Below are 26,010 nucleotides of genomic sequence, written 5' to 3'. Positions count from 1 at the left end.
GAACGATACTACAAAATAGATCTGAAAAATAGGAAATAACAAGAGTCAGATCTGTCAAAGTTTAATAAACACACACACACACACACACACACACACACACACACACACACACACACACACACACACACACACACACACACACACACACACACACTGAGATGTTGTGCATAATCTAGACGAAGCATGCATAATTGTGTACATAATTTACCAAATTATCTAATATTGGCTGAATTAGTCACTTATTGATATTCCCTATAGTTTTATTGCATTCCTTGTCCCAGAAAATGTATATTTTGACACCAAGATTGACCTTCTAAGTGGCTTGGAAGCCGAGATATTGGCTTTTATAGATATTGCATGGTGGACATCTTTGTAATCCAAGATGGCCGCCTTCTGCCATCTTGATGGTGTGGCTCCCCGTCCAAAATGAAACTTATGGTGATGGAGAACACGTAAAAAAAAATTGGCGCTTTTGTCAGCCGTGTCCCCCTTTTTCAAAAATCTGGTCTTAAGCAACCGGGCTAGGATGCATTGATGGGTTAAAGGAATAGTTCACCCAAAAATAGCCCCATTTGGCACCTCTCCCTCCGCTATACAGCTCCGAGATGAGGTTCCACATTACTAGGTGCCTGTAGGGGGGGACGCCGGCGAATATTTTCCACCATGCATGATTCTTACCCTTTTCCGCACATCGTAGGCCTATCCAAAAAGTAAAGGTCGGCCCCCCTGCGCTCTCAGATGTTTTTTAGCGCTCAAGAAAATCTAACCGACGGGTTGAAACAAGCGTTTAAATCGCTTTTTTAGTCAGTCTGTGGCATGTTTTCCCAATGCAACCTTATGGGAGCAGTACTACGCATACGGAAGGGGGTTGACTGGCCACAGGCTGACTAAATAAGCGATTTAAACGCTTCTGTCAGGACAACTCATAAATAGAAAAGACAAATAATGAAGGATAAGATATATTTATTGAATATAAAATGAGCAATATATTTATTATGAGCAATATATTTATTATGGTTTGGCGATGAATTGGATCTGCTTTTAGGTACTCTGATAAAGCGCATTTACCAACCATAGGGACTCCCCAGTACATAAACAGCAGATCCAAAACAACAGGTGGTAGCATGGGGTGGTGGAGGGTGAGCAGCAATTTTAGCAACAGCAGCGCAGCAGCAGCAACAGTGTGTGTGCAGCAAAACAACAGAATGAGAAGTGCAACCTTCCAGCTTAAATAGAGCGGTCTGAGAATGAGAGGAGTGTGAGTGGATGAGTGGATGTGTACGTGGAGCTGATGTGGTCCAATGGTAGGCCATGCTCACTGCACTGAGTTCCCTGACAGAACTTGCTCTGCGCATGTCTGTGACAGGCGCGACGCTCATTTCTGTCAGGACAACTCATAAATAGAAAAGACAAATAATGAAGGATAAGATATATTTATTGAATATAAAATGAGCAATATATTTATTATGAGCAATATATTTATTATGGTTTGGCGATGAATTGGATCTGCTTTTAGGTACTCTGATAAAGCGCATTTACCAACCATAGGGACTCAGAATCCCCCAAAACAGCGCAAACTGTGCAATGTCAGAATCCCCCAAAAAAGCAGATCATTCAGCACCAACCTTAAGCTATGTGTACAGTAGAGCGCCTACCGTCTCCTGATACAGGAAGACCATGCCGATATCCCTCCATTCTTGGAGACAGAAACACAGCTGTGTTCTTCTCTTGGATCAGACACTGGCCATACTAGCATTATGTGATTAAATCTATGTGTACAGTAGAGCGCCTACCGTCTCCTGATACAGGAAGACCATGCCGATATCCCCCCATTCTTGGAGACAGAAACACAGCTGTGTTCTTCTCTTGGATCAGACACTGGCCATACTAGCATTATGTGATAAAATCTATGTGTTCAGCAGAGCGCCTGCTGATCCTGAACTTCAGGTGTCCTAAACGGTGTCATAAAGCGATGTCCACCTTACGGGTGCCGCACCACGAGTAGGAATCGAAAAGGACATTCTATCTCTTAAATAAAGAAATCAGTAATCAGTACCCATGCACCACCTGGAGCAGCAATTTCCTCTTTTTCATTTTCATTTTTCCTTTTTCCTTTTTCCTTTTTCCTTTTTCATTCCTTTTTTCATTCCTTTTTTCATTCCTTTTTTCATTCCTTTTTTCATTCCTTTTTTCATTCCTTTTTTCATTCCTTTTTTTTTCTTTTCTTTTTTCTCTCTCTAAGCAAGCATAGCAGCAACAACTTTAAGAGTATTTATTATACCCATAACAGCAGTAGTAAGGTAATTAGCAGTAATAGCAGCGAGCTACAACATTATTCACTCATCAGTTTGAGCCTGAAGAATGTCCTTTGTGTTTAGCCTAACATAACTTTCATAGCTGCAGAGGACCACCGGCCCAAAGCTTTGAGCGTTGCAGCTGGCAGCCCACAGCCTTGACACAGAAGTCGAAGTTTGCAGAACCAAGGACCAGACATGGCTTCCCCCGAATCCGTCATGAACAGCTCTCATTGGCATTGCAGATGGACGGCATGCAGATAACGAGACATGGAGGAGACAGACAAAGATCAGTGTTAGTTTCTGTTATTATCACAGACATACCTTGACCAAGACTCTGATTTTTAGTGTTTTAATTTAATGGTGAAAAGGTGAGCATCAAAACTAAGTCAAGTGGAAAGACAATGCGTGGGATTAAATGAACAAGTAAGAGTGCAGAATTCACAGTGGCTGGATAAAGGTCATGTCAACAGACAAGTACGTTCTATGTTGCTATGTAGTAGCATCATTTTAGCTATAGCATGATGAACATTAGTATAATCAGCATAGTATTAGTACCTTGACTGCAGTAGAATTAGTAGCACAATAAAATAGTAGCAGCAGTGTTAGCTGCTGCTAGCTTAGTAGTTTTGTCCGTCAGTACAATGAGTAGTACTAGAACTAGCAGCAGTATTTAGCAAGCATAACTTGAAGCAATGTTAGCAGAACATGTAAGTAACTTAGCAGTAGAATCGTAGGCTAGCACTTTTAGAACTGGCAGCAGCATTTAGTCAAAGCATGATTTGTATCTGTAATGTTAGCAAGTATAGCTTGTAGTAGAATCAGTAGCTAACACTTTAGAACTAGCAGCAGCATTATCCAACATGATTTGTAGCTGTAATGTTAGCAAGTGTAAGTAGCTTATTAGCTGAATCACTAGCTTGCACTTTAGAACAGCAGTATTTAGCTGTATACAATACCCTCTCTAATCAGTAAGAATACTTGGGGGACTCTAACAGCGGCCCTCATCCAAGTTACTTCAACCTTGCATGGACCTCATGGTATCACACCACTAAGGCCTTAAACAAAGCTCCAGACATCCCCAAAACAACTGGTAAGGCTACTTCTTGGCCTTACACCTACAACTCATCTAACCCCTGCTCACTTTGCTAGGGTCGGATGACTCAGGGTTGAGGACAGAGTACAGCAACTTGCCATTGGCCTAAGAAGATTGCAATGGGTTAAGATACCCATGTACCTGCAAAAGTACTTCGTAAATGAATCCCACAGTCACAACACCAGAGGTAGCTCCACTGATTACAGCCAACCGACATTTGGCACAACGAGGGGTTAAATTAGTTCTCCTGCTATGCCACCAAAAGGTGTGAAGGATTGTAACACCCTACTCTCCTTCAAAATGCCCTAAAAGAGTACCTTCAGGAGGCTGCAATTCAAAACTAGCCCCTGTAAAGGTCATACCCTAGCCCCCCTCTAATAAGTATTCAACAAAAGCCAAAGCATGATTGCTTAGCTGAAGTGTTAGCAACATGTTTGACAACACCACGCCTTCATTAAACGTTAGCAATAAAGCCATTCCCATTCCCTGATCTCTTTAAATTCAACCGACTCATGTTTTTGTGAAGCAACCATTTGAAGCAACCATTACACATCACATTTCTGTGATGACATAAGCTCTATTATACACTTTTATATGCACCCATTCCATGCCTTTATGTATATAGTCTGCATATCCATGTTGATATCGGACCCATTTCCTTTAATTATCCTGACCTTCCTTTCTTGACACAAAGATGGCGCATGAATGCCACCTCGACTCATCCCACCCCTACAGCAAGTATAGCTTAATTAGCTTTGCCTTACAAGAGCATAGGGGCAACATTAGAACGCAATCAAAAGCTTACATCTGACCAAGCACTGCAGCCAACACAGTATAATAGCCCATTACTTAATTGATTTACTTATTATTATTATTATTATTATATTTACCAACCTCCACTACATCTTAGAGGCAACTGAAACTGAGTAAATGATTTGACAACTCCAATGCCATTTAGCCTACATTGCAAATTAAGATTAGCCATTTAGCCTACATTGCAAATTAAGATTACCAGAAAACGTAGCTACATCAGATGGAAATAGCTATAGCCCCCAATCAGCACATACTAGCTGCAACATTAAATCGATTACCACAATATAATGAACAGTCTGCACACTATAGTCTACTTTTAATATAAACGTTTCCTGTGCACCATAATTCTCTTTACAGCATTGTTTTAAATGCATTCTCCTAGATTGAGATACTGCTGAATAAATCACTATATAGCCTATATATTTTTTTAACCACTGTAGACTTACTTGAAACATAATTAATTCCTACACTAGATACTTGGCATTATGCTGCTTTACTCAAGAAAAATCTGCATACTACTGCAACTGCAACACTAAAGCAAGATAAAAATAAATGACTATATTACTTATAACTGTGTTTTATAATAAGCAGACATGGCAACCCAATATACCAAGTTTGAAAACACAAGAGCACAACTAGCTCTTCATCCACAACTGTACTTCCCTATCTTACTCAAGATTACGGCCAGACTGAGCATTAACCGTTTCTAATCAGTACATTATATGAAACATAACAGTTGAGCAATGCACTGCATAAAAGTGACGCTAAGTAATGGTCCTCTCTGCTCACAGTCTGCAACACTGACAAAACAGTGTTGCCAAGTTTTGAGAGAGAAATCAGCCAGACTAGAAACATCCTAAAGAAGCGACTACTAGCCACAAGAAAACTTGTCTTTAACCTGTATACATTGCCATAACCTCACCCACTTTACTCCAGAACCTGTGACAGTTGAGTATGAACTACATTGACTGTAGCACTGAGCACATGACAAGGTCCCTCTGTGACCATGTGGCATAGTAGGCCTATCAGGTTCCTTGCACCCATGCATGGGCATAATATTTTAACCATTAACAAACAGGGTCATACCTATGTTCCCCGGACCTATGTTCCCCCACTAAGGTTATGGTTTAGGTTAGGTCCTATATTCCCCTGATTATTAATTTCCCCCTCAATCATCATCCTAAAGTCCTCATAATGTTCTTTTACCATGATAACGATTTGCAACTGTTTTGAATATTATGAACGTTTTAACAACAAAATTACAGATTAATCTGGGGGTCCTTCACATGGACTGGTTTAGTCAACATAATTTTCTTAAGTGATTTAACAGAAACAAACACAAGTCACTTATAATAAGCCGACATGGCAACACTGATTTTGACAGCGCTAGTCCTTCAGACGCACACCAAACACACCAAACACACTGTTCTTCTATACTTGAGAGGACTTGAACTGACTTCCAATCCTTGCCTTGTTTATGCCCACAAATGACTCGACAGCCTTGATAAATGAATAGAATGCACATGTATACTCTGCATTAAAGCCTGACCACTGAATGATTATAAAATAAATAGAATATTGACCTGGATTCTCGACATCGAGTCTCGACATGAAGAACAGCAGGGAAGCAGTCAAGCAGCGCATCAGCTGGCCAAGGTTTCATCTCGGAATAAGCAGCACCCGGGTGACGTGATCACTTTGTTTTCTTAACAAACAATTGCGATTTCAGTGTAAATTACTGCACCACGGTAATGCCAAAGACAAGAACAAAAGCTGCTCCTTGGTCTCGGCTACAGATGGTCTACCTGTGCGAGTTCTTCTAGCCAGATCAAACTTTCTGTCTCACCAAGATTGTATCAAAGCAGAGCATTTCATGCATATTAGCCTGCTCAGTGGAGTCCGTATTTGAGAAGCCATTTGAGCAGCAATTTTAGCAACAGCAGCGCAGCAGCAGCAACAGTGTGTGTGCAGCAAAACAACAGAATGAGAAGTGCAACCTTCCAGCTTAAATAGAGCGGTCTGAGAATGAGAGGAGTGTGAGTGGATGAGTGGATGTGTACGTGGAGCTGATGTGGTCCAATGGTAGGCCATGCTCACTGCACTGAGTTCCCTGACAGAACTTGCTCTGCGCATGTCTGTGACAGGCGCGACGCTCATTTGTTACAACCCGTCACTTAGGTTTTCTAGGCCGCTAAAAGTTAAAACATCTGAGAGCAAGGGGGACGACCTTTAATTTTTTGGATACGATGTGCGGAAGAGGGTAAGTAAGTAAGTAAATATTCGCCGGTGTCCCCCCCTACAGGCACCTAGTAATGTGGAACCTCATCTCTGAGCTATACAGCGGAGGGAGAGGTTCCGATTGGAGCTAACCCCAAAGAATTACTTATTTTCTATCAATTACACACTCTATGAAGCCATTTTTTCAGTTTTTGATGCATTCCTGAGACAATAATTTGATGACCGGGTGTATTTCCGGTATGAGACTCAAAGAGACTCCTTTGAGTCTCCTACCGGATACATTAGCATCTTTCTGCTGGTAATCAAATTATTGGCTTAGGAATGCAACAAAAACTACAAAATCTCCATGAATTCAATGAATTCAACCAGAGATCTTGTATTCTGTCCGGGAGGAGATGGGAAGCCAGTGCAGTGAATGGAGTATGGGTGTGATGTGCCCGTATTTTCGCACTCTCATCACGATCCTAACATCACATGAATGCCGTCACAGGCTGAACCACATGAAGTCTGAGATCCACACTGGAGCCACAGCGTTCCTGTGTGGTTCCTGATAGCCACATGATTAGATTTTTATTACATTATCACACAAGCCTAGTCGGTCACCTCTGTGTCTGTGGGCAGATGTTTGACAAGAGAACATGGATCATATTTTTGATAATGGGGGGCTGTGGATGCAGACGATGAGGCAGGTCGTGTGCCAGCGTCATCTCCCAGGCGTCCACCAGAACAACACTCAGGCCCTTGAACATGGCCCTGAGCACCCTGTTCTGCTGCCACGAGTACCAGTCACTGTTGGTCAGGGTCTCGTAGAGGTCCAGAGCTTTGAGGTTCGGCGTGCGGACGACCACGAGGGTCCCGGGAGCCCTGTCCAGGAGGCGCACCACGGACCCGCGGATGCCCCGCAGCCGGCGGATGTAGACCTCGACGGGGAACGTGCTGAAGTGGGACCAGACGCCGAGGACCACCACGGTGTCGGGACCCCCGGCCAGGCCGTCCAGCTCGTTGGCCACGTAACGCAGCTCGCTGGTGGGAACGGTGGCGAAGCGGATCGGGGGCGCGTGGCAGCGGTACTTCACCAGGATGTTATGGCCGGTGTCCACCGCCATGAACGGTCCGACTTGCTTTAGGCTGTGCAGGTCCATCTCCTTGAGGTCTGGAACAGAGAGATCACACGTTTCACACAGTTGGGGAGAGAGCTCTTATGCCCATGATCGCAACTTGCCTACTCTGATTTCAAACTGTATTAGTATGTCGCTCTGAATAAGAGCCTCCAAATAAAATATATTTAACATTGATGTGATGCTCATATTAACTTTAGGAAGTATTTCATTTTCACACGCATTCCATACATTCCATAGGGCTAGACCACGCATGAACAAATAACATCATCAACTTGCAACACAACGGACATTGCCCCTAATGAGTGAAAGATTAACTATTTCTAAAATATAAATAATAATAGTTATAGAGGACAATTATAATGTATTAAGGCAGATTTAGCTTATTAGCCAGGGATCATTTTTAAAATGGTGGAGAATCACTGGCCTACAGTACAGTACATGTTACCTGGTAAAGCTGCAGTGAGGTACTCGAACCACTGTCTAGCGGTGGAGTCTCCATACATGTGGACGGCCTTGTTCCTCAGGCACTGTGTGATGGCAGAGGCATTGCTGAACTGGTGCACTGTGGTGCCACCGAGGGCTCGCCACACCCCCTGGTAGTAATATCCAGAGGGGGGTCCAGAGGGGGGTCCAGGGGGGGGTCCAGAGGGGGGTCCAGGGGGCGTCACGCTGCAGTTCTTCAACTCTGGGTCGTTTATGTGAACAACAAGTAAAACATTCATTTAGAAAACGTCACACGGTGGATGTCGGGATCCACATGGGAACAGCGTGGCTGTTGTCGTATCATGGACACTTTCTAAAAACCCTCTAAAAGGTGGGTTTGACTAAGATCTAAAGATCCTAAGGGGTGTTTCATTTTAAAACACTTCTGGGGACGCTGTGGGTGCTGGGGGCGTGTTCTCTCCTCCGCGTCATCAGTGCCTAGGCCTGTCCCCGACTAAGGATTTGTTTAGTCGAATCTAATTCTGGCAGTCGACTAATAAAAAAAAGGGCCAAAATAATTTTTTTTTTCAAAGGGCCAAGTCTACACAGTTTGTTTTGTGTCTCCAGCAGAGTTTCTAGTGTCTCTATCTCTCTCTGGAAGAGGTTGCACATGAACTCTGCAGCCGCACTGAGGCGCTCCAACACAAACAATACCAATACAAAGACGAGGAATAAGAAGAATAAAGTGGAAGTTACGTGTGGTTGCAGGTGTAGACTTGGCCAAAAAACAATTTAAAAAATTTTTGGCCATTAAAAAAAAAGAAAAAAAAAAAAAAAAAAATTCCGACTAGATTCGACTAAGAGACAAGCAGTCGACTCGGACCCCCCACGACTAACCAGTCGACTAGTCGACTTAGTCGAGGTCAGGCCTAGAGTGCCCATACCCTAGGTGGGGTTGGCGAAAGGGCCTTTCTGTGTGGAGTTTGCATGTTCTCCCCGTGTCCCCATAGGGCAGTCAATACCCTCACAAAAACATGCAGTAATCCTGGTCACTATACTGCCTCCCCCTGGGCAGCCGGGGCGCCTGATGGAGGGGAAAGAAACTGTTTGGAATAACGTGTTCGTTCCACGCGCTACGTCCAACCAGGGAAACTCCCCCCTGTCAGGTGACAAGAAGGTCAGTTGGCTCTCATGCATTGAAGGAGGCATGAGCTCGGCCCTGGCCTCCCTAGGTTGGCAGAGGGAAGGTAGTGCCCAGGATTACATAGACAATTGGCACTGGGTGTAAAAAATGGGGTTACAAAATCGTGGGATAAAAAAAAAAAAAAAAAAAACACTTCTGGGGTAATTTTAAACGTCTGCTCTGGCTTTTCATCTTTTCTTGATTCAATATTTAGACATTTGATATTCAGACATGCATGCTACCCTCCTGTAGAAGTCCATTGAACTTCATTTTAACCATGTTATACTCATTGACAACACACGTCCCTGGTTCTGGAGGCCTTCTAATGTGTCGTTTTTGGTTTTTGCAAAGAAAAAAGAAAAAAGAGACTAATTAATTGAAAAAAACAGCCACGTGCATTAGAAGGACAATATCAGCCACCAGAACCAGGTACGTGTGTTTTCAGTTTTAACATGCGGTTAAAATGGAGTTTAAAGTTCAATGGACTTATAGAGAATGGGGGGGTGTCTGATCAAATAAATATAAAATATCTAAATATTGAACTTAAAAACTGTCCAGGGTGCAGGATGTTAAAATGAAGAAGTTTTTTTTGTGAAATACCCCTTTAATAGCTAGTTTCATCACTCACCTTTTTCCTTAGGCAACACTCTGACACTGTCAGACCCTGAAGCTTTAACTGGGACTTTCATGTTGATCAAACTGTGGAGAAATAGACACAATATTCCTTTAGTATTGAGCAAAACAAGAAGAAGAATTAAAAAAATACCCAAGAAAACAAGAGATCAGTTTTCCCCCCTTGCTTACTTCTGAAAGAGTGTCTGTTCATCAGATCTGATGTTTTGGTTGAAGCCTCCCTTGGCGTGGGTGATGCGTTTGTCACAGTTCAGCTGTTTAGGCTTGTAGCAGTACCAGGGCTCCCCCGTGTGGAGGTCTGTATGATTGCAAAGTGGTTGCTGCTGGCTTGCTGGCAGACAAACATTACAAACTGTGGTTTCAGAGACAGAGCCTGAGCGATACGCGCTCTGGAAGAACACCCTGTCTGGCTGCTCCCTCGTCAGTCTGCGCAGCACGGTGACGGCTTCGCTGGGATGAACCAGTGTCACCTCCACCTGCGCGCGGCCCTCCCAGAGCAAGGGCAACACGGCAGAGTAGGAGCCGTTCAGGTGGTCCACCACCTGCCCCGCCACGCCCGCTCCGAGGGTCGGCTCGCGCAGCCGAGCGAGCAAGACGTCTCCCCCGTAGCGTTTGGGCCGTCCCTGGAAGTCGTGCATTCGGACGAGAGCCTGCAGATGCCCCCCTACGTGCCGCTCTCTACCTCCCTCTGCTGGGAGGATAGTGAAGTGGCTGTGTGCCGGGTCACTGGTCTGCTTCAAGTACACGCCTGTGGGAAAGTGTGGATGTTCAGGCCAGTCTATGGAGTCTAGGAGGGAGAGTTCCTCCAGAGCATCCTCAGGAGACAGCTTCTGTCCCTGGCAGCTCCAGAGGCTGAGATTGTGGTGTTGAGGGGGAGAACTTTCAAAGAGGACAATGGTGTTCAAATTGATTTTAAGTGTGATCTGGCGGGTAATCTGAGGGTTTGAAGAGAGGAGATTAACAAATATTAGCAAGACAGACAATAGAAATATCAGTTTAAATTATTTTTTATTATATTTTTAACAAAGTTTTATCCCACGATTTTTGTAACCCTTTTTTTTTCCCACCCAGTGCCAATTGCCTAAGCTGTAATCCTGGGCGCTACTCTCCCCCTGCCAGCCTGGGGAGAGCCCCGAACTGAGCTCATGCTGAGCTCATGCTTCCTTCAATGCATGAGGCAGGGACACAGGAGGGGCAGGGGGGAGGGGGGAGGGGGGAGGGGGATTGGACATATTCAGTTCCTTTAGGAAAGTCCCCCTGACTTTTGGGATGAAAAAAATAAATAAACTCCAACATCTACACTTCATGGGGTACATTTTTTGTACCTTATTAACCGAATTAACCGAAATAAAGTAACCAAAAAAAAAAAACCAAAAGTTACAAACAAGGGAAAAAACGCACATTTTTGCGAAAATGCCCTCTGCGTCCTTGGCATGATGAGTGAGCAGGCCGCTTCTTATCACCTGACAGGGGGGGGGGGGTTTCCCCGGTAGGACGTAGCGCGTGGAAGGAACACGTTATTCCCACCAGTTCCTTTCCCCCTTAAATTCTGAAGTTAAAGGGGGAAGGGAAGGAATGTATTGAGTTATGCGGGCCTTCTTTGCTTGTTGGTGTTTAGAAATGCGACGCCTTGAAATATTTTCACTCGACATCGAAGTTCTCACCTGAAGAGTGTTGATGTCACGCAGCAGAAAGACCAGAGCCGACAGCGCCAAGAGCAGGAATATGACTGCAAACTTTTTACATCGATGCATCTTCTTCACCTCGAATTCTCGAAATCCCTCTCTGTCACCACCATGGTAACAGTGTGTGTGGCGCTGTTAACGGTCCCTGTTGTTTCGTAAACCAAAAAAAACGTGGAGAATGAAAATTAAGGAGAAAGTCGGACAGCAACAGCATTCTAATGCAAGTCTATTGTGCTCCGTTGGCAGTCACTGTGTACTGTTACTGTAAATAGACCGTAGAGTCTCATCTGAAACTACGGGGAAAAGCTCTGCCCACCCCCCATGCACTTACAGTACCAAACATGATTAAGCACAAGTATTCCAAGCTACACAGCGAAAATCCTGAGTGTTGATTTAATCCTGAGAATGGTAAAAAAGGACCTGTAAGGGCTCAAGAGTTAAATGAACGCTCAGGATACTAGTGTGTGTCTATTTATAACAAGGACCCTCTGGCAGCCAGAACAACAACATGGGGAAACGGGAAACGACCAACTCTATTCCGGGGCTCAGAGTTCAGCAGTGTGACTGTAGTGACGGGATCCCTTGGCTTGACACGTTCTGGGTTTTAGAAGAGACATGGACAAGGGAACACTTTGCTGCCGCAACACCTCAAGCCTGATGACTATTTTGTTCAGGCTATAGCCTGGATGCTTTGTTGTAGTCATGAGTTATGGACGAGGATTGTGTTACTTAACTCTTTATGCCGGCTTTGGTATGTAGAGCAGCAACAAAGGATTGTGTGGTATAGGCTTTTTTTTTTTTACTTAAGTAAAAGTATCAATACTTCATTGTAGAAATATACTCTGTTACAAATAAAAGTCCGTAATTCAAAATGTAGCACAAAAGTAGCGGCATCAAAATGTACTTAAAATACCAAAAGTAAAAGTACTCATAATGTCTGCATTATGTCCCATTTCAAGTTTTTAAATGTATAAAAATATTTTGAAAATAGCCGATCTACAAGCTCACAATGCGTCGCACCATGGCCAAAATGTATATAGGGCTGAAGTGGTTAATGTATGTTTTGTAACAAGAATCAAAATCTACAAAGTAACTAGTAACTAAAGTTTTCAAATAATTGTAGTGGAGTAAAAGTACAATATTTGCCTCTGAGATGTAGTGGCGTAGAAGTAAAAGTACTGACAATTGGAAATACTCAAGTAAAGTAAAGAAAACACCTCAAAATTGTACTTAAGGACAGTACTTGAGTAAATGTACTTGGTTACTTTCCACCTCTGGTATGGTGTGACACCATTTGACTTTGGCTTAACTGAGCGATACAGCAGGATAACGGGTGTTCGTTGCCTGTGGTCTATTATCACCCAAGAGCATGTTTTTTAGAGGTCACTGTTGCTCATAAATGTATGATATGGCATGGAGTGGCTATGCTATGTAGAGTACAGTACAGCTGCTGTAGTGTAGATTCAGTTTTATGGCTGGGAGTGGCAGAAAACTCAATTTAGAAGCAGTTTATTGTGGTACAGTATGCTATGGCTAGATTGTTATTTTTTCTGCTGACCAGTTGTCAAGAGATGCTTCACAGTCACCAGAATTTCACAAAAGATAAAGAACAAGAGTAGGTCTTTATGTATATTTTAGCGTTCTTTTAGGTTTTATACCTATTATTACATATTATATTACATATTACAAAAAATAAGTAAATAATGTATTATTGTTATACAAGTATGCAGTTTGTACATTTATGATATTTTAGTGAAATGGATGACTTAACAGAACTTAACAGATTGTATATTTATAGCCATTACAATGGTACAATAGTTAGACTTATGTTAGTTGTATAAAGATGTGAACAATGATCGTGTGAATACAAACAAGACAATATACTGTATCAGTCTTACCTTTGATGATTTGTTCTTCCTCCTATTGCACACTATCCACCATACACGTCCAGCTTATTTATATCCATGAGGTAGTGAATACAGTTCTCTTGTATGGTCACAGGCAGCCTGAGAGGGGTGTGTGTGTGTGTGTGTGTGTGTGTGTGTGTGTGTGTGTGTGTGTGTGTGTGTGTGTGTGTGTGTGTGTGTGTGTGTGTGTGTGTGTGTGTGTGTGTGTGTGTGTGTGGGGGGCTTATGTCTGGACGAAAGCCTCACTCAACAAGTAGAGGCCTGCAAGTGCAAAAGTGTGGCAATAATGTTCTGAAAATATCTCATGGTTTATCAGTTGAAAAGAGTCCATAGCTGTATACCGTGCACTGTGAGACAAATACACTTTCTTTTAAATTAATAACTATGTAACGATCAGTGTTTCACATACCAACATTTTACTGGATACATTTCAGCATTGTATTGTTACAGTAGGATGATGACCAGTGGTTGGAAAAGTACTCAAATCTTTTACTTAAGTAAAAGTATCAATACTGCAATGCAGAAATACTCTGTTACAAGTAAAAGTCCGGAATTCAAAAATCACTTGAGTAAAAGTGCAAAAGTATTGGTATCCAAATGTACTTAAAGTAACAAATGTAAAATTACAAAAATATTTGAAAATAGCAGATCTACAAGCAAGCTCCCAACGCGCTGCGATGCGCTATGAGCTTGTAGATCGGCTATTTTCAAATAGCCTAGGTATAAAATATGGCTAAAGTGGTTAATGTATGTTTTGTTTTATAATGTTTTATAACGTTTTTCAAATAATTGTAGTGGAGAAAGTACAATATTTACCTCTGAGATATGGTGGAGTAGAAGGAAAGTAAAAGTACCTCAAAATTGTACTTAAGTACAGTACTTGAGTAAATCTACTTAGTTACTTTACACCACTGATGATCACTCTATGAACTCTTTCCACCAAGTCCAGCCAGTCAAACCCACAAAAAAGGTCCTGAGCCATCAAACAGCGACCAATCAGGAAAATAGGCGGGGCTCTGGTTGCAGCAGGCGGTTGCTATGGTGAAACAGGTGGTTGCTATTTGCTGGGGAGTCGTCGTCTTTTGATGTGCCTGTGTCCTGGCAGATTGTAATTATGTTGCATTCAATCATTACTTGAAGTTTCCTGACCGTTTCTAAACAAGTCCAGCGTTGCTCCATGTTCTTCCATGTGACGTATCAGTCCAACTTGTCACACAGTATGAGGCCTACGTTATCCTGGAACTTTTAAATCATTGTTATGTTCAGTAATAACAGTTACTCAGTTAATCCTGTGTGTGTGTGTGTGTGTGTGTGTGTGTGTGTGTGTGTGTGTGTGTGTGTGTGTGTGTGTGTGTGTGTGTGTGTGTGTGTGTGTGTGTGTGTGTGTGTGTGTGTCTAGCCTAAAGGGTGCTAGAAACCCGTGCTTTACAGCAGATCAGACCATTTCTCAGAAATACCTTGTGACTAAGAACAATGTTTAGTACACAACCCCACTTCAGACCTCCTCCTGGTCATACTGCTCCTATGCAAGTAATAATTGCTTGAAATACAAAGAAGAAAAGTACTGGAGTGCTTTTAAAACATTTCAAAGTAGGCCTATTCAAAATTACATACACATTTCAAGGATTTAGTTGTTGTTTTTTTTAAGCCAGTTTTTAAGAGCTATTTTGCAATGCGATGCGAGAGTGCGGTCTATAGCCAACACCAGCTCGTGACTCCTGAATCGCTGCCCTCCACACCCTCCTATCTAACAGCGCTGTTTTAAAGGTGCTTAGAGAAGCACTTGTTAGCAGCAGGATGTGGATTTTGGTGTGTATACGTCTACCCAGCACAGCCTCTGTAAATTATGTTCCCCACACATAGGCTACACATGATTCTGTACATAGGCTACACATGATTCTGTACATAGGCTACACATGATTCTGTACATAGGCTACACATGATTCTGTACATAGGCTACACAGGATTCTGTGATAATGTTGTGGCCATATGCACGTACAAAATGAGAACCCGCCAACCTTCACTTTCTGGAAGGCAAACAAAACACTAACTGGCTAAGGTCATTTCTAGGCTCTTAAAGGAGTAGTTCACCCAAAAGATTACTTATTTCCAATCAATTTTACATCCCATGAAGCATTGAATCAATGGTGATTTTTTAGTTTTTGTCGCATTCCAATAATTTGATTACCGGCGGTGACGGGCGGTCTATCCGGTAGGAGACACAAAGAGTCTCCTTTGTGTCTCCTACCGGATACATAAGCATCTTTATTATTATCATCAAATTATTGGCCTAGGAATGCGACAAAAACAAAAAAAATCTCCATGAATTCAATGCTTCATGGGGTGTGTACTTGATAGGAAATAAGTAATTTTTTGGGTGAACTACTTCTTTAACATTTTGCGCCTTTATAATAAAATACCTTTTTTAGTTTGCCTGCAGAGATGAAGCACAAACAAACCGACAGTGACAGTTAGCAGCCCTGTGACACGGACAGGAAATCTTGCAACCTCCGCTGCTGGTGACAATTAAGCATAACGAAAGAGACATGATTGTATTATAAGAGACAGAAGAGACAGATGGTGGCCTCCCTGCTGAGCTCTGGATAAAAGCAAGAATTCTGTTAGACTGTATTTTCATTATGACATCTATAAAGAGAGACCTCACATGTATATATTTGGAACTGAAAACATGCAAGGCGGGTCATTCTTCTCTGACATCATTGCTCAAAAACAGGGACATGGCACAAACAGGTGCTTTGTCTGCAACTGTCCACTATAGACTGGTACTTAAGTACATATTCTGAGGATCTGTACTTTACTTGAGTATTAGATTTCTTTGATACTTATTACTTTTACTCGAGTACATTTTCAAGACAAATATTTTACTTTTACTCGAGTACATTTCAAGGAAGGCTGAAAAGTACGAGTTACTTTTAGGTTCGCTGGTTGTTGTTTTTTCCTCCTAAAATGCAATTGGTCTCTATGGTCCCTGACCATGTTGCAATATGTTTTTTTCTTCTTGTTCCATGGAACAGTGCATATTATCGACCTGGTGACCTATGATGACATGTCAATGTTGTCAGTTTCTGGGAAGTTGGGAGGTCAAGACATTCCACAGAAAAGGGAATTAGAATCTCAAGAAGGGGAAGTGTACCGGATTGCCTGATGGAGTCATCATTATTAGGAAATTTGGCCATATGATTGCATGTGTCTGTGTAGTCCATGGACCACTGGTTGAGAAACAGTGGGATGTATCATGGAATGCATGCATACAGTAGCAAGTGTTAGCAAAGCACTAATCTTAGCTTTAATCTCACCCAACACAACAGTGGTCCCCAGGTTGATTCTTAATCAGGGTGGTGGTCCCTGGTTCACAATCAGTTGAAAACCCCTGCTTTAGAGAGTTTAAAACTATAAATCTCACTGGAGTTTAGGCTATAGCACTAGTATTTAGCACATAGCAGTGACATATGGTACTTTTTTGCCTTGAATATTCTTGAAAGGCAAAGAGTGACATGCTTTGTTTTTTGCCTTCAAATGACCACTCCTGGATCCTGACACCCACTAACTACATTGAAAACCTAACATCACTGCTACTGCTTAGATGAGGAGTTATTGTGTTGCATTGGCATTGCTGAGGTTTTAGACATATTATAGTTTGTTCAAGACAGTATATTTAAATTGAATATTTTGTGTTTATTTGGTTATTTTGTGCTGCACCACTAGGCTATAAAGATATTAATTTAGATTACTCGTTTTGAACCAATGCTGCACTAATTTGACTTGTGATTTAAAAAAAATGACAGCAATTCATTGATGTGAAAAATAAGATATGTATTTTTAATTTTACTTTAATTTTACTTTAATTTATGTAATTAATTAAGTTAATTTAATGTAATTTTAAAAGCATTTACTCTTGAATACTTAAGTACATTTAAAAGCAAGGACTTTTTTACTCTTACTTGAGTAATATTTTGACTGAGCTACTTTTACTTGTAGTGGAGTAGATTTAACCAGGAGTACTCTGTACTCTTACTCAAGTACTGGGGTCGAGTACTCTGTCCACCTCTGAGACTGGCTAACAGACCTGTGTCTGGTAGAGGCTGAGGCCTCCACCAGTACAGAGGGCCAGAGGTCAAGGGTCAAGAAAGAGAGGAACGTGTTTGAGGCAGTGAGAGAGTACAGTATATGGCAGATATAGAACTGGGTGAGAGAATACCAATCGCCCAAGTGTCATTATTCTTTTTTTTATTTTTATATATATATATTTTTTTATATATATTCCTCAATTTTGGCGCCCCCTCTAGATGGCGCTCTAGGCGGCCGCCTATTTCGCCTATAGGAGGCGCCGGCCCTGCCATTGACTTCACAGCATCACGCACACAGCTTCACAGCTTCACAGCATCACACAGCTTCACAGCTTCACAGCTTCACAGCATCACACAGCTTCACAGCTTCACAGCTTCACAGCATCACAGCTTCACAGCATCACACAGCTTCACAGCTTCACAGCATCACGCACACATCACACACACAGCAGTGTGTGTGTGTGTGTGTGTGTGTGTGTGTGTGCGTGTGTGTGTGTGTGCGTGCGTGCGCGTGTGTAGGGGCACATTGAGCTAATCTTTAAAGAAGTACTCGTCAGGGTTGGACAGGTTGTTAAAGGTATCATGACATTCATTTTCACTTTTTTTATTTTCAATGTTTTATTTGGGGTTTTATGACCTCAATTACACCCAAAAAACCTGAACTTAGAACATTCAGTGGATTTTCTGTGGTCTGGGGTTTTCTGAATAATTAGGCTGAAAAGTAATCTGAGCTTGGCCCTTCGACAGTGAGGTCACAGTCGATTAATCCCGCCCACTCTCCTCCTCGCCCCTCCCCTCCCCTATCCTTTCCTTTGGGGGGGGCGGAGCAGAGGCGATGATTGACAGACAAAATCCCTCACCAGCGACACCCGCAGGCAAAGATTTCTTTTTTCATTGCAGTTGAAAAGGCTTTAGAAATGTGAGAGAAAAACACCTGCCATGGATCACTGGAATGGAATTTTCACTTAAAACTTTTTGTACACTTTTGAAGGACCAGGACAAAGACTTTGAATGTGGTGTAAAAGTGAATGTCATTAAACCTTTAAGGCTTCCAAGCCAAGAGTCTTTTCGAATCTTTCAAATTAACTCCATCTACTACACGTGGGATTTCCTTGGGAAATGAACGGTGGTGGACGGTGTGTTGCATCTTGCACTCCCTGCTACCTGCAACAACTGTCTCGGTTGCTGCATTGACTTCAAAGGTGATCTCTGCCAACCACCGACGCCCACTGCAGCACATGCAGGGCCGTGTTTAAGCACAGGCAATGTAGGCGAATGCCTATGTCCTGTCGGGCGGGGGGGCCCAAAAATGCACCCATGAATTAAATAACATAAGCCTAACCTAACCTTAAACCGAAATAAAGTAACAAAAAAACGCCCAAAAACGGCCGCAATCCGCCAAATAACCGCACTTTTTTTGCGCGCGCGTTGGCGCACAGGTCGCGCGGCATGCATGTGCCCTGGGGGGGTGGGGGGGGGTCGAAAACTGTCCGTTGCCTAGGGCGCATTCTGACATTAACACGGCCCTGAGCACATGGTATGGGGACGAGAGAGAGGGAAGTGTAACGTTAGTATATTTGATCTGCCTTTTGCGATTATTTTAATGTTGTTTTATGCTTCTGCTTTTCTTTTTTGCTTTATTGTTAAATTAGTTGAGACATGGTAATGATTGGGGGGATGGAGATTATATGACCGCTTATGTCCCTCCCCTCATACTAGGAAGGGCAGTGGGAGGCGATTAATGAAGGGAGCAGGAGACAGGATGGAGCATAGAGAGAGATACAGGCGAGGCAGGAAAGCCTCACTCAAGCACAGGCCTGCAAGTGCAAACATGTGGCAATAATGTTATGTTCTGGCCTGGAGGAGATGTCAGTGTCTGCACACCGCTGAACTCCCCTCCCTCGACCCTCGACCCCTAATGGGGATCCTCTGGAAGAAGGAGAATGAAGGTATACATGTTGCTCAGGAACGGCGCCTATGAAGATAATCACCTTTGTGATTGTCATATGTCTTTTTTGTTTTTTTGATTGAATATTTTATTAGGCAAAAAATGTAAAACAGCACAGTTACATTTAAAATACTTTGTCTAACAGGTCCGTTCATAAAAGTCCTTGCGGACTTGTTTCCAATGAGGGCTTTGGTATTCAATTCATAGGCATATATAGTGGCACCACAGTTCAAATATCATTACAAAATAAACAGCAAAAAAAAAAAACATTATGTACAACAAAAAATTAATTTAAAAAAGGGGGAAAAAAAATATGTACAAGAACAGGGGGGGGGGAGGGTCTGCTGTCTAACGGGAAAATGGTACTACCTCCTCTTTTGGCCTCCTGAAAGGTGAGCAGCGAACGGAATTTTTTGAGGGATGGAGTTAGACTATTCCAATCCTGTCAAGGAGGAAAACAGTAGCCTGGTTCCAGCCGAATCTGCCATTGCAAAAAAAAAAAAAAAGATTGCCCTCGGCACGCAGTGTGAAATTGTGTGGCCACGCGAGGCTAGGAAAACAGAAGTTGGTTAAATGACGAGATTTAGTAGGAGAGTACACAGCAGGCGTATCCTGTACTTTGGGCTGGTGAGAGCAGATTACCACACACACAGGCACAAGCCCTCACATAGATTTATTAGGGTGTGTGGGCGAGACGCTGCTGCTATACACACAGGCACACGCACACACACATGTGTGAGACAGGAATGCTGTGAAAGTACGGGGCCATTACAAGATCAGAGGAGGGGTCTTTATTTAGAGAAGGATAGGAAAAGTAGGCTGACAGGAAATGGGGGGAGAGATGGGGGGGGGGGGGGTTGACACGCAGCAAAGGTCGCCGGGAACAGGAGTCAAATCCGCGACACGCTGTCAGGCTGGCATCGCAGCCTATAGAGCGTGCCTGGACCGTCCCACCACGGCCCAGGCCAAGAAAGAGGATCTTGACTGTAATGAAGCAGAGAGGCAGATCTAATGCTGGACATGATGACAGTTATGATTATGAGTATTGATCAGGCTGAAGTATGAAACTGAGTAAAAGATATGTGTACAATATCTGCATTACAATATCTGCGTCACATCTGCATTTCAGTGTTGTTGAACCATGCATGGGTGTATACTCTCAGCTGGCATAGCAGTGGGTCCATCCAGTCAATGGAGTTTAAAACTAGCCAAGATATGCTGAGACAATTTGAAGAGAGTCCCCGATTTATCACTTTTTGATCAATCGTTAAGAGGCAGAACAGCGACTGATCATCGTAGAGTTCCTTTTAAAGTTTAGGATCCCTGCATGGCTAATAAGCCAAATATGCCTTAATACATTATAATTATCAAACCGGGTTCAAATCCGGGGTAGAAGAGGAAAGTTAGATAGTGCAGCTTTAAGTTATTGAATCATACTTTTTTCCCCCATTACATTACATTACATTACAGTCATTTAGCAGACGCTTTTATCCAAAGCGACTTACAATAAGTGCATTCAACATTGGTAGGGAACGCAATATATCAGCTACCTGCTTTCATAAACAGATGAGACAAAATAGCAAAATCAAATGAGCAAGAGCTAAAACGAATAAGTGTATCGACTAAACAAGATCCAATAAAACAATACAACAATAAAACAAGAGTTCGTACAACTAGTTAACAACAAGTAGGCCAGGCAAAGAGGAAGGGTAGTGTTTCCCCCCTTCAGATTTTTCCAGTCCAGAAATGAAGAGGTTTGTGCATTTTAATGTTAGGTATGAAACTAGCTGCTTATCAGTCTGCAGGTGTGGTGAGGACAGCATAGGAGGAGGAGAGGATGTGGCCAAGATATTGATATATATCTATATATATATATATATACAGATATGGATCTTTCAACCGCGCAAACACCATAGCTTCTCTGCAACCACCATTTCCCTTCTCACGGATGTTCTGTTTTTTTTTGGTCAACTGTAGAAGCAGCATGAACAGTTAATGTCTTCTTGGCATGTGTGTGTGTGTAAGGAGTTATTATGTCATTACGTAATTACAATCACTTACTTACACACACACTTACTTACTGTATAATCTTTTGAACAAATGCAAAACTTGCACGTCTTAATGAGCATGTATCAGGAGTACAGAATCGTCTATTGAAATATCACTGATTGCTGTTTGTTGGTTATTTGTAATCATAACCAGTGGTGTAAAGTAACTAAGTACATTTATTCAATCAAGTACTGTACTTAAGTACAATTTTGAGGTATTTTAACTTTTCTGTAAAACTTTTATTTTTTTGAGTATTTCCAATTTTCAGTACTTTTACTTCTACTCCACTACATCTCAGAGACAATATTGTACTTTTACTCCACTACAATTATTTAAAAACTTTAATTACTAGTTACTTTGTAGATTTGATATTATTATTACAAAACATACATTAACCACTTCAGCCCTATACACATTTCTAAATAGCCGATCTACATTTTGTAGATCTGCTATTTTCAAATGATTTTCACACATTTGAAAACTTGTGAAATGGGACCTTCAGCGGAACGAGTACTTAATACTTTCGGTACTTTAAGTATGAATGAATGAATGGTTTATTTCGGTCCTTTTTTTTTCACAACAAATCAAAACAATTGTGTGGACTTTACAAAAAGAAAAAAAAACACAAATGTACACGTTCAGAGTCAGCACACACACAAAATCCAAAATCAATGCATCAAAATCCAAAATCAAGTACATTTTGATACCAACACTTTTGCACTTTTACTCAAGAACATTTTTAATTTCGGAAGTTTTACTTGTAACAGAGTATATTTCTACATTGCAGTACTGATACTTTCCACCACTGATCCTAACAACCCCAGGACCGTGACTCTGCATCTTCAGACCAGATGGCCTCAGACAGTAAGTGCATGATGGACAGTGTTTTAGCCCCATGCCCTTCCTGCCCTGTGAACAATCACAATCACAATCCATTTATCATGTTTTTTTGCCTCCTGCAGCCGACAAAAACACTGACGACCTGGGCTGTCCTGTCCTGTATTGGAATGGAAATGGAAATGGAATAAGGCAAATGTTCTATTAAGTATGTATTAATTAATGATAATGATAATGAATTTATTTATATAGCACATTTCCAGACAAGTCACAAAGTGCTTTACAGAGCAGAATAAAAAGAATAATCATGATAAAACTTTGGATAGAAGCTGTTACAGACGATAAAGCAAGTGGCATACTGTACATACATACAGATATACTCAAATAAAACAAAAATGACAGTAAAATTTAAGAAAAGGCCTTAGTAAAGAAGAGTTTTAAAAGATGATACTGAATTTGATACTTTAATTGTACAGTAGCTACACACTGTGTCCTCTTTCGTTTGGCTGGATGTTATTTTTTACTGAGGCTCTGTTGGTTATGTTACCACTTTGTCATTTAAACCATTGGTTCTCAAAGTGGGGGTCCTTGGGGGGGGGGGGTCCAGGGGGTCCCTAGCTAATGTGTTAATATGGTGTCACAATCATTTTAACCACTTCAACCTTTTATACTTTGGCTATTCCAAAATAGCAGATTTAAAAGCTCATAGCGCGGCACTCAGTCCCGCGCTATGAGCTTGTAGATCTGCTATTTCTTTTTTACTCGTGAAAATTTGTTTTAAAGCGAACATTTGTAACTCAAATTTTTGCTTCTGGGGGGTCCCTGGAACTAAATATTTTGAGATGGGGGTCCGCGGCCAAACACATATCATTTTGGGGGTCCTTGACATGTCTCAGACTCTCAGATGTCTCAGAGAGAAACTACTGCTGTGTGTTGTTAACGGTGCTGTTCCTCATTATGGTGGAACACTGACTGTACATTTATTTATTATTAATCCCAATTCAATTCAAGGGATCTTTATCGGCATGAACAAACCTACATTTACATTGCCAAAGCAAGTGTCAAAACATAATCGTGTCAAAAAACAATTTAAGAAAGAAATGGGGAAAGTATGTACAGTTGGAGGGGGTACAGCATTGTGTTAAACAGAGCTAAGTCACATTGCAATGTTATATACATATACAGGGTATAAAGCCTTTTGAAACAAATAGCAGCAATTTTGCAGTCACTTTTGGGACAATTAGCGGCAAACTATTTAAATAGTATACAAAAAAGCCTCAGATTAAGGAAACTCAATGTGTGTGTGTGTGTGTGTGTGTGTGTGTGTGTGTGTGTGTGTGTGTGTGTGTGTGTGTGTGTGTGTGTGTGTGTGTGTGTGTGTGTGTGTGTGTGTGTGTGTGGGGGGGGGGGGTTTGGAACTTATCTATCCAGGCAATCTGTAGGAAGGTGCCCAACAACTGCATACGACATGGTGAGAAACCACTTTGCGAGTGGTGCAATATTTGTGAAGCATAAGCAGTTGATGCTATGAGAGATTTCCTTGAGGACCCATGCACACAGTGACTCTGAAACAGCAAAAACACACATATATTTATTATTTATTTTTTATTATGCACCATCCTGAGTGTTAGGTTTCTGACAGTAACAAATGATATGCCGGTATGCACGCATTGTACAGACAACCAAGAGATCTACAATATTGTTGTCCAATGTAAATAATTTGATGATGATCAGCATCAATGGGCCCCCTGTAAGTAGGCTATTTTTGAGCCAAGGAACTACAACAACATGGATGAAAAGCCATCACTCTGCCACACAAGCAAGAAGGCAATGCACACCTCAGATGCCTGCAGTGTTCCATTAGTATGAATACATTGATTATGTTTATAAGTGCCTTTTCAGAATTCATTTGTAGAAGTTCTGTCTCTGAAGCTTATTTGTCTTGCAGCAAGTTATTGGATGCTTTCTCTTTAATCAGATATACGTTTGATAATATTTTGGATTGGAAAATAAGTGAACATTGTTCATGTGAAATTGTGCTTGTGAAGACATAGACCATTCACTTTTTCCCACATGCGTTTTTTCTTTACCTTAAATACTGTTTATTATTTCTGCTAAAATGAGTGAGGATTTATTTTTAAATTCTTAATACAATACTGTACATAACAATAAAAATCATGAATCTTGGATCCTGTTTGTGTCTTCTTCACTTCCAAGTTCATAATATTCTGTAATAGATGAGTATTTGGATTGTGACAGAACAATCTTCACTTTAATACTGCGATCCATTGCTTTACTTTCTTTCTTTTCTTGTTGATTCACAGCATTATTCCATTATTCAGGTGGGGAAAAAAGGTTTGTATTGCCCTCTAGTGGTAAATGTAAAGGAAAGACACGGCTGCTGTTATGGCAAACCTCAAATCACATACTTTAATATATTAAGGCTAACTAACTGGTAAATAATGATTCACTGCAAAATCCACAGACTCTACAAAGTAATACTTTCTTATTCTATAATTTAACCACTTTCACCCTGGCTACATGACCCTATTTTGGGTTTTGATTGATTGATTGATTGATTAACATGTTTATAACGATACGGCAGTACAGTCAAAAAAGCTCAGTTAAAAGGATTTTCGTCCATTTTTACTCAATTCATCAACACGACATAAATAGGCCTACAATGCAATACTTACATTAGCCAACAATAGCCATGGTTCACATGACGCTCGTCTGTCACAAGCGTCATGGCAGAACTTCTACCTGATTTTGTCTCTTTCTCCATTTACAACCCGTACATCTACATAAACGTTCATATTTCAAATATAAAGTGCTGACCCTACGGCCATGGATGTAACAAGTTGAAATGGGTGGATCTAAGTACCTGTATCTTCCGTATTGTTCAATAAAAAGCATTTTAATCCAATCAGCAGCCATTTCATTATAGAGTTATAATGTCTCAGAGTGCAATACACCTCCCAACCAATAGGGTTACGTAGTTGAAAGCATATGAAGAACATTTGAAAAAAAATGGCCACCAATCGGATTAAAATGCTTTTCATTAAACAATACTGAAAATACAGGTACTTAGACCCACCCGTTTCAACTTATTACATCCATGGCCATAGGGTTAGTACTTTATATTTGACATTTGATCGTTTATGTAGATGTACGGGTTGTAAATGAAGAAAGTGTAAAATTAAACCAGAATGAAGTTTCGTTATGATATGACAGTCATGTTTCAGAATACTTACATGTAATGTCATTTAGGCAAATAAGGAAATGTCAAAGACCCCCCTTCCCCCTATTTAGGAAGGATATACAGATATATACATACATATAAATATAAAATATAAATAAATAAATACATGTGCGATTTATTTATTCATTTTTAATGTGTAATTTGTTGGGGTGGAGGGGGGGTTCCGTTTCCGGTTGTTGTTGTTAACCGGAAGCGGAAGTTTGCTAGTCTCTGCTCTGCGCAGCGCAGACGCAGATTGATTGTTATGAGGAAGGAGCTAACAGCTAGCAGTGTTTGGTTAGCCTGTTAGCTGTTAGCCTGTTAGCGCTGTCCTGTCCTCCTGTTTTACTGGAATGATGGAGATATAAGGTAAATACGTGTTCTATTAAATATGGATTCATACTGTAGTTACACACTCTTTCATTAGGCTGGATATTATATCAAGGCTCTTATT

General features: G+C 41.4%; 2 protein-coding genes across 3 annotated transcripts in view; one reads left to right on the top strand and one right to left on the bottom strand.

Annotated features, from left to right (window-relative positions):
- Positions 1-1,095: 1,095 nt before the first annotated feature.
- Positions 1,096-11,601, bottom strand: LOC308094435 (NXPE family member 3-like). Its single transcript, XM_080441087.1, has 5 exons — positions 11,466-11,601; positions 9,973-10,736; positions 9,797-9,867; positions 8,008-8,247; positions 1,096-7,594 (listed from the first exon to the last, which is right to left on the bottom strand). Exons 1-5 carry the CDS (start codon positions 11,553-11,555, stop codon positions 7,041-7,043), a joined length of 1,719 nt encoding a protein of 572 aa, XP_080297213.1. The 5' UTR covers positions 11,556-11,601; the 3' UTR covers positions 1,096-7,040.
- A 14,224-nt stretch (positions 11,602-25,825) lies between these two features.
- Positions 25,826-26,010, top strand: part of klhl20 (kelch-like family member 20) — a 35,679-nt gene continuing 35,494 nt past the window's right edge. Inside the window, exon 1 of one of the 2 annotated variants that reach the window (XM_080441086.1) lies at positions 25,826-25,925. The gene's annotated coding sequence lies outside the window, so the exon portion shown is untranslated. The remainder of the gene's footprint in view (positions 25,926-26,010) is intronic. The other variant, XM_080441085.1, reaches the window with a different exon arrangement.

The sequence above is a fragment of the Gymnoscopelus braueri genome (assembly GCF_963280865.1).
Source record: "Gymnoscopelus braueri genome assembly, chromosome: 10".
Lineage (NCBI taxonomy): Eukaryota > Metazoa > Chordata > Actinopteri > Myctophiformes > Myctophidae > Gymnoscopelus > Gymnoscopelus braueri.
Note: the sequence above shows the minus strand (reverse complement) of the source record. Positions and strands in the feature narration are given on the sequence as shown.

Coding starts and splice junctions, on each gene's coding strand:
- LOC308094435 (XM_080441087.1), bottom strand. CDS start 11,555: ATGCATCGATGTAAAAAGTTTGCAGTCATATTCCTGCTCTTGGCGCTG. Junction 9,868..9,972: donor GAACAGACACTCTTTCAGAA/GTAAGCAAGGGG, acceptor ATTTCTCCACAG/TTTGATCAACATGAAAGTCC. Junction 8,248..9,796: donor AGTGTTGCCTAAGGAAAAAG/GTGAGTGATGAA, acceptor TAAACGACCCAG/AGTTGAAGAACTGCAGCGTG.